We start from the raw sequence: 9908 nt of genomic DNA, 5'->3' as shown, positions 1-9908 counted from the left end.
AAAAATTTTAAATTAATCCACCATGTTCCATAGAATCTCTATGGATAGTAATTTCATGCTCTAATAAGAATATAACATTAGGGATCTATTATTGATCACCTGACCAAGACAGTGATAGTGACTATGAAATGCTAAGGAAGATTAGAGAGGCTATCAAAATAAAGAACTCAATAATAGTGGGGGATTTCAATTATCCCATATTGACAGGGTACGTGTCACCTCAGGACGAAAGGAAGAGACAAAATCTCTCGATACTTTAAATGACTGCTTCTTGGAGCAGCTGGTACAGGAACCCACAAGGGGAGAGGCAATTCTTGATTTAGTCCTGAGTGGAGCGCAGGATCTGGTCCAAGAGGTAACTATAACAGGACCGCTTGGAAATAGTGACCATAATATAATAACATTTAACAGCAGCCCAACACTGTGGCATTTAATTTCAGAAATGGGAACTATGCAAAAATGAGGAGGTTAATTAAACAGAAATTAAAAGGTACAGTGACTAGAGTGAAATCCCTGCAAGCTGCGTGGACACTTTTCAAAGACACCATAATAGAGGCCCAACTTAAATGTAGACCCCAAATTAAAAAAACCCAGTAAAAGAACTAAAAAAGAGCCACCATGGCTTAACAACCATGTAAAAGATGCAGTGAGACATAAAAAGGTATCTTTTAAAAAGTGGAAGTCAAATCCTAGTGAGGCAAATAGAAAGGAGCATAAACACTGCCAAATTAAGTGTAAAAATGTAATAAGAAAAGCCAAAAAGGAGTTTGAAGAACAGCTAGCCAAAAACTCAAAAGGTAATAACAAAATGTTTTTAAGTACATCAGAAGCAGGAAGCTTGCTAAACAACCAGTGGGGCCCCTGGACGATCGAGATAAAAAAGGAGCACTTAAAGACGATAAAATCATTGCAGAGAAACTAAATGAATTCTTTGCTTCAGTCTTCACAGCTGAGGATGTTAGGGAGATTCCCAAACCTGAGCCGTCCTTTGTAGGTGACAAATCTGAGGAATTGTCACAGATTGAACTGTCATTAGAGGAGGTTTTGGAATTAATTGATAAATTTAACAGTAACAAGTCACCGGGACCAGATGGCATTCACCCAAAAGGTCTGAAAGAACTCAAATGTGAAATTGTGGAACTATAAACTATGGTTTGTAACCTGTCCTTTAAATCAGCTTCTGTACCCAATGACTGTAAGATAGCTAATGTAACACCGATATTTAAAAAGGGCTCTAGAGGTGATCCCGGCAATTATAGACCGGTAAGTCTAACGTCAGTACTAGGCAAATGAGGTGAAACAATAGTAAAGAATAAAATTGTCAGACACATAGAAGAACATAAATTGTTGGGCAAAAGTCAAAAAAGCAAACAGGATGTTTGGAATCATTAAAAAAGGAATAGAAAATAAGATGGAGAATATCTTATTGCCATTATATAAATCCATGGTACGCCCACATCTTGAATACTGCATACAGATGTGGTCTCCTCATCTCAAAAAAGATATACTGGCATTAGAAAAGGTTCAGAGAAGGGCAACTAAAATGATTAGGGGTTTGGAACAGGTCCCATATGAGGAGAGATTGAAGAGACTAGGACTTTTCAGTTTGGAAAAGAGGAGACTAAGGGGGGATATGATAGAGGTATATAAAATCTTGAGTGGTGTGGCGAAAGTGAATAAGGAAAAATTATTTATTGTTCCCATAATATAAGAACTAGGGGCCACCAAATGAAATTAATGAGCAGCAGGTTTAAAACAAATAAAAGGAAGTTCTTCTTCACACAGTGCACAGTCAACCTGTGGAACGCCTTGCCTGAAGAGGTTGTGAAGGCTAGGACTATAACAGGGTTTAAAAGAGAACTAGATAAATTCATGGAGGTTAAGTCCATTAATGGCTATTAGCCAGGATGGGTAAGGAATGGTGTCCCTAGCCTCTGTCTGTCAGAGGATGGAGATGGATGGCAGGAGAGAGATCACGTGATCATTACCTGTTAGGTTCACTCCCTCTGGGGCACATGGCATTGGTCACTGTTGGCAGACAGGATACTGGGCTGGATGGACCTTTGGTCTGACCCAGTATGGCCATTCTTATGTTCTTATGTTGGCGAGGTGCTGCAATTACACCTTTCGCCTACCAGGGGCTGCTGTGGCACGAGAAGAGAGGACAGCCGGCTCATGAGCCAGAGCAGCCAGCTAGGAGAGGGAGAGAGCAGCTGCTGCTTTTCTCACCACAACATGGCTGTGGGGCCAGGTGAAGGGAGTCGGGATATCGGGGGGAGGAGTGGAGGATGGACAGAGTGGGACACACAGGGCTGCTGGGGAGGTGTCACATAGACTGGGGTTTGGAAGGGCTAGTGCGGGGGATGACAGACTGGGGTAGGGGCACATGAGCTAGTGGGGTTACCCCATTGAACCAGGGGCTGAATGACAGTGGGGGTGCAGGGACACATGAGGATGGGGGGAAGGGGGTCAGAGACACATTGGGACAGAGGGAAAGGGTGGTTTAGGGAAAGACAGGGATGGGGCAGATGTGCCTGAATGAATGGGAGAGCTAGTGGGGTGACACCACTGAGCCAGAGTCTGCATGAGAGAGGCTTCCTAACTCTCTGACAATCTCTCCCCATCCCACAATAAAACCTTGTTCTATATTTCTCCATCCCCACACTCAACAACCCTCCAGGTTCATTCCCAGGTTCCCAGAAATTACTTCCCTCTCCCTCAGCTCCTCCATTATCCCTGACGCCTCCAAGCCTTTGCATTGCTTCTGAGGGATGCGGGAAATACTTTTCTGTGTTGTAGTTTAAATGAATTATTACTCAGAATTCTGTATTAATATGCCTAGTAAGGAATCTGTTTGTCAAAAAACATTTCCTGAATCTTTTTGTTGTCTGTATTGTTACAGACATACTTGCTGACAGGTATTTTTAAATAAATCACCAACATTAATTGAAACTGGCATGATTATTTTGTGTTATTTTGACAAATAAAATATGCAGAATTTTGTAGAATTTTTATTTTTTTGGTGCAGAATTTTTAATTTTTTGGCACAGAATTCCCCCAGGAATATTAAGTGTATAAAATTGTTATATAATTAAGAATATGAATGCCAACATCAGCACAAAGGGATATATATGGAACTGTGGCACCAATCAATGATCATGCTAATCTATATATGCTGCTTTGCATCACTGGCAGCTATGATATTTTTTCATTTAATAAGCAAGCCAAGCATAATTCACTGTGCCCCTAGGAGCATTGCAATGCCAGAGGGCAAGAGACTCACTGGTATCAGGTAGTGACTTTCAGCTGGCCTGACCAATTCAGTGCACTCAAATTCACTTACGTCATCATCTGTATCCAATGGGTGTTGTGCAAGGTACCACTGGAAAACCAGTAACACACTGATATTTGATGTTCTTGCACAGTGCGGGTACAGTACATGCTCAAAGGACTGCACAAATATGAAGGAAACATGGGACTAAAATGTGTTTGAACCAGGTAAGTCTGGGGAGTGGGTAAACAGGCTTTTTCCAGACAAAGGAGAGGCCAATGCCTCCATCCAGGTGCAAACACAGTCAAGTGGCTATTCACTGGCACATCGGAGGCTGCGGGAACAGATCAATTTGCATTGTAGAAAGCACCAGTGGAGAAGAAATCTTCTTCATCAGACTCCAGGGCACCTTGCCTCACAGCAGAGGCACTGAACGCTGAGAAGGATATATTCCAAAAGTTCACTGGACTATAGCAGAAAGGAGCAAAGAACCCCAAGTAATCTTTCACCTACGAAGACAAAGGAACTGAGCTCTTTGGACTTTGTGGGAGATCCTGACGAAGGGAGAGGTCAGTCATCTTGCTGGAAGGAGGTGTGGTAAGAATCTTACCTTGAACCAAGACCATAGCATTGTTAAGTCTTAGTCATTAGACAGCATTTTGTTTTTTTAACCATTTCTAACGTTATTCCTTATATTTGGCCTCACTTAAAACCGCCCTCTTATTGATTAAATAAACGTGTGTTATTTTTATTCTAAATCAATCAACCCAGTACTGTGTTGACTTCAGATGATTATTAACTCCAGTTAAAGCAACAAGCTGCTGTGCTTTTGCCTCTTTGAAGGAACAAAGGACCTTATTACTCTGCTGAATGTTCCAGAAGAGGCCTCATGCCATTTCAGGGCAGATGGTTTTGGGGGAATTTGGGACTGGAGGGTGTGCTGGGCTCTTTTGGCTATTAGTAACCAAGGTTGATGGAGGCCAGAATGTGGCTGTGGTGTAACAATCAGACTGCTGGAGCCGGTGTTACTGGATCTGAGCTGCTCAACACAGAGACACTCAGTGCATGCTTGTATGCTGGCTGGGAGCCTCCATACAGGGATCTACAGCAGCAGCGCGCATATTAAGGCACTCAGGTTACAGGACAAGCTGCAACACAAACTCTCACTTGTCAGAACTGCATCCCAAATTGTGACAGTCCCTAATATGTTGCCATGGCACTGAAAGATTATTAGACTTGTGAGTGTTCTTTTCTTAGGAGGGCAAATGAGAGGACAGAGCCATAACATTAATGAATCATTGTAATTCACCAATGATTATTCACAAATATACAATTCTGCTGCCAACAGACTATGGACACAGTGGTGGTGACTGAAATCCATACATTTCAGGATTGTGCAGAGTCTAAAAGTCAAAGATATCATTTCTCCTTGGACAAGTCAAAATGTCTCCTTCCAGCACAACCCAGATACTTCTCTGTACCGCTCACCTTGGTCATCCCCCCCCCACTCCCACCATGGTAACCTTCGGTTCACAACCCAAAGACTTTTACTAAATATGAGGTGAAAGCTGCTGAGTGTCCTCAACCCGCATTAACCAGGGATCAAGCCCATGATTGTTACCAATATTAGACACAAAGCATATTCTATATAGAGAAGTTTTACAGTTATAGAGCCCAGGTTCCCTCACGAGGATGTAAAGCATGAGTAAGGACTCTGAACTCCATGCAGTAACACTGCTGTAAAACCAGTTTGTGGGAGGTTTCACAGGGTTAAAAAGCCCATTTTCTCTTACTGCTTATTGGACAATGAATAGGATATAATGCACATTTAAAAACCAGGCAGTGCATGACACTATGTAAGGACCTACATACTGGGCCCAATTCTGATCTCACAGTGGTTTAACTCCTTTGACTTGACTAGAGTTATTCCTGATTTATGCTGCCTGAAGTAGGATCAGATCCAGGCTCAGTGAAGTTAGACCCATAGAAAACTAGTTTCAATAAGTGCAGAAACAGACGCAACAGCTTGTATGGTGGCAGACAGTTATATCATGACAAAGATGAGAGAGAGCCACAAATATATAATGCAAATAGACATCCTTTTAATATGCTAAATCATTACAAAACAGGTTTACATGTTATTTCATTAAATAAGACAGAAATATGATAGTACTCAGACATTAGCAGCTATGCAAAAAATATATCTAATGCATATGGAAGGTATGTACGAGAATTTGCTGTTAAGTAGAGTAGTGGTTAATGTTTACAATAATCCACTCTTACAGTATAAAATAGCAACATGGTTTTCTAGTATGAATAGTAAGACTATTCTTTCATACGTGCATTATTGTTTAAAATTGCAGATAGATGCTTATATGATCCTTTTACCTTTTAACACTGTGTATGTGTGAGTTTGTATGTAAGTCTTGTTATACTTATTTTAATCTATTATTTTATATGGCATTCTTTTTCATGTTTGGTAATGTGGTAAAAGAACAGAATAGCTTCCTGACTCAATCTGTTTGCATCTAGATTTGCACTGTGCAAGTCTGCATATTTTAAGCATTAGCAGCTGTTTTTATGAAATAGAAGCATTATAAAGCAAAGGAATTAAAGTCCAGTGCTTAGTTCAGTTTTATCAGACTATATCATCTTACTACTATGTGCTAAACAGTCATAAAAAAAATACTGTAATACACTGACTACTTCGGTCCACATCCTTGGCCCTTTTGAGTAAACAGACCATAAAGCTGTGCCTGGCTGAAGTTTCCCACAGTGCGGGGTTGTTACAGGGCATGGGTGGGAAGACGGGGTTCATGACTGGAGTGCTGTTGTGCTCCAGCCGTCCCTGGCTAATGTAATAGCCTCTCAGGGGCTGTGACTAGCCCATGCAAGTTAGAGCAGCCATGCAGCTTGGAGTCACAGTTTCCATCCCTGTGGTTCTGTGCTAAGCATGACTCACCCAGACCAAAAGGTTCTAGCCCATTTACTTCCGTGGAATTATCCTGATTTGTATTGGAAGAAAAGCGGAATCAGGACCATCAGGTCAAATTAAACATAGATGTCTAGAATCTGGCATCGCTGGAGTGGAACAATAACTGCTTTTCTGTTTCTTTAATTTAATCTGAGAAACGGATAAAAGACAGATGTTTGTTTAGTCCTTCCCATGGTATTTAATATTTAAAAAGTAAACAGCCTGAAGAGGTTACTTATTATTGCACTAATCAGGCCATCACTCCCGAAAGGGGAATTTAAAGCAGCTAGAGGATATGATACCTCACAAAGGGGCAAACCTTTAGCCTAGAGCACAGCAAAGCAGCTTTTCTCTCTTCAGGCCATATTCCTTGGCTATCATGCAACCATGAGGCTGTAGCAGCTTCTGCAACTCCCATGTGCACCTGGTCCCCAATGGGTAATGGCCAGGTCAGTGGAACTACATTGTGGATCAACCATCCCTTGGTGACAGAATATAAGGAACCCCATGGAGCTGTGGAGTAAGAAGAGGGGGCGGGGCAAGGTTTCCCCTTAGCGAAGAAAGCTGAGCACTCCTCTGACATTGTTACTGGATAATTTACAAGAAAATGGATCTTACAGTGGTACCAGCTTTGCAAAGTAGTCAGGAAAATTTGCCAGCCCAGGCACACAATCTATTGACTCACTCTTACCCACAATGACTGGTGATAATGAAAAAATAAGGATATGTCAGGTACCCATGACAAAACGATTGCCCTGGGAAATACTCACAGGCCACACTAATGTATGCATGAGAAGGCAGAGAAAAAAGGTGTCATGCATGTCACCTATGCACCTCAAGGGAGCTATGCCTATTTATACCAGCTGAGGATCTGGCCCCACATTGTAATGTACAATCAATGCTGATCAACATAAACATAGCTGAGAATCACCCCTTTAATAACTTGCCATGTGTTTGGCTTAATGCTGTATTTGTACTACTCTGTTTTTACATGTATTTTTCTGTTTAGATTGTTAAAAAATAGGACAGTGACTTGGTTGCGCTGAAATGCTGCATCTTTTGTAGTTGTGTTTTAATTGGCCCTAGGGACCAGATCCCCAGGTACCTTTTTATCTCCTAGGCATGGAGCAATAAGCCACACCCTCAGCGGGTGCAAATCAGCATTGGTCGTTGGAACTTAACAGAGCTAAGCCAATTTACACTAGCTGCAGATCTGGCCCATTGTTTTGTCCAGTAAAAACTGTTGATGCAGTAGTAATGAAGACAGAAAATACAGCAAACTGGCTCTGGGCCTGAGTTGCTAAGTTTGGCTCTGGGTCTGAACTTTCCCAGTGTCCAGGGGAGGTTGTTGGGGTCCCATCCCTACATAAAACCGCTATGAGACTGTTTACATTTGTTGGCCCTGGTTCCCTCCGGCCTTCTGCTTCCACCTTCTATCCTCTTACACACACAAGCTGCAGGCTTAGCTGATCTATTTGCAGCCTTTGAGCACCAAGACATCTATTTTTGCTCATTATAGTACACAGTCTCACATGCCATGCATCAGCACAGCCCTTGCTGTGGCTGTGGTAGGATGGGTGCTGCTATCTTGGGAGTGTGTCAGCACTCATTAGCAGGTGATGCTATGTGTGCACTCTTTCCCCTGGGAGTGGAGTGCTTGATGGGGAATGAGTTACCAAGCTCAGATCCTGAATCCCAAACTAATACAAGCTGATTCTGATCTCACTTATTCTGTTTTTTAACACCTGGTATAATGCCACTAACTTCAGCCAAGTTACTCCGGATTCATTCACCCCAGTTTAAGTGAGATCAGAATCTACTTAACCTATCTAGACTTTGCAGCCATGTTTCATGATAGGGATTTTATGACCATTAACAAAATCTGTAGCTGCGTAAACTGAGATGGCGATAGGAGCGTTAACAAATGTGAAGCACTCGCCAATGCTTGGATAGAGGGCAGTAGAGAAGTGCAATGTAATAGTATGTTATTGTTATAGGTTAATCACCACCCATGATTAAGGTCTTAAACCGATTGAACTAAATTTGTTTTCAGTTACACTGGATTTACTCCACATTGGCGCTGGTGTAATTGAGAATGGAATTTGGGCCATTGTCCTTGGAGGCCAAGAAAAATCCAACCCCATTGATTACAGCATTGCAAAATGGGGATAGGTACATTATCACTGAATTTATTATTCACTGAGTCAACCAGCAAGAGGCAGGAGACCCAAACAAGAAGGACCAATAGTCTGCTCTGTTACAGCAAATCCTATGTTCCTATGGTTTTTGAGGTTTACTGATTTTTGCAAAAGCTGGACATTGTGACATATGCTTCGTCTTTATTTGATGACCTAACTCCATTATTGGGCTGTATTAGGGACACTGTATTGGTATTTAGGGGTCCTGATCTGGGCTGAACAGTGGGGTCCTCTGAAGAGCTGGAATGGGTCATAGGACCACAATTATATAGTTGTGTACCATTGCTACTGCACACTTTATATGGGATGCCATTGCTGGATTCATTTAACATGGAAGGGTGAGTCTCACATAAGTGCCCACTCAACGTGTCAGATGGCCAAATTCCTCCATAAGTCACAGGAAGCTTTAGGATGCTTTTGTCTACAGCAGAGAGGCGCGTCTTCATATCTGATCCATTGCAAACTTTTTCTGAAACATCTGCATCTAGAGGAGCCGATGGCTGTAGAAAACATTCCACTTCTGCTTTGGCTTGAATGCCATCCACTTTATGAATATGAACATACCCAAAACTTTCCGGGTTAAAGCTTATATCAAAATTCTGTGTGACAAAGAGGATAATATGTTCAGTTAACTACAGGTACTAAGTTACGGGAAGACACTCCCATAAGTCATCAGATTTTAGAAGAATTTTTATTTCTGTACTTTAAAATTTTCATAAAGAAAAAAGAGAACTAACTTCTTTCCCCCTAATAAACAACCAACCAACCCAACAAAAGATCTTGAATCAAAATCAGTCCCAGGTGCAATTCTGGGAACTAACACATAACAGACTGACTAGCCTTTATGAGAGATTCATCTAGGTCAGTGACTCTGAACCTTTTACACACCCCAGCCCCTTCTCAACTAGCCAGGATCGTCAAGGCCCCCTTCCACTTTAGCAACAAGGAAAGAGCAGGCTAGTCATGACCCCCTGACATCTGTTTGTGACCCCAGATTGAGCAGCTATGACCTAGGGTAAATATGAGATGTGAGGCCAAAGGCTAAATGCCTCAGACTTTTGAGTACTTTCAAACAATGCACTATCTGGAGCATGTTATTCCACTTACAAAACAGCACTATTAACTTTCTCAGTGAGGAAAAATAGTATAGATAATTGTAAATCAATGAGCTAATTCCACACCTTACAGCTGGAACTGTAGCCTGTTAGGCCCCAGTCTGCCAAAGGATAATGTACATGCTTAACTTTACACACTTTGAGTAACCGTATTGACTACATAAAAGTGGAAGGATATCATGGTACAAATTTTCAAAGGGATCACAACTCATTGCCATCAAGGGCCATCATTGTTTTGCGCAAGCAAAATCTCAATTTGCCAGTCGAATAGTTAGATGGCTGACTACTTCATTTGCATATGCAAATACCATTTACACATGCAAATAGTAGTTTTTGTGAATCAAATTTAG

General features: G+C 41.7%; 1 protein-coding gene across 1 annotated transcript in view; it reads right to left on the bottom strand.

The window, feature by feature from the left end:
* Positions 1-5460: 5460 nt before the first annotated feature.
* Positions 5461-9908, bottom strand: part of IL7R (interleukin 7 receptor) — a 29055-nt gene continuing 24607 nt past the window's right edge. The window contains exon 8 of the mRNA XM_026649258.1: positions 5461-9042. Within this exon, the coding sequence (XP_026505043.1) occupies positions 8539-9042 (504 nt within the window). The 3' untranslated portion in view covers positions 5461-8538. The remainder of the gene's footprint in view (positions 9043-9908) is intronic.

This window comes from Terrapene carolina, unplaced genomic scaffold, assembly GCF_002925995.2.
Source record: "Terrapene carolina triunguis isolate 2854851 unplaced genomic scaffold, T_m_triunguis-2.0 Scaffold69, whole genome shotgun sequence".
Taxonomy (NCBI): Eukaryota; Metazoa; Chordata; order Testudines; family Emydidae; genus Terrapene; species Terrapene triunguis.
Note: the sequence above shows the minus strand (reverse complement) of the source record. Positions and strands in the feature narration are given on the sequence as shown.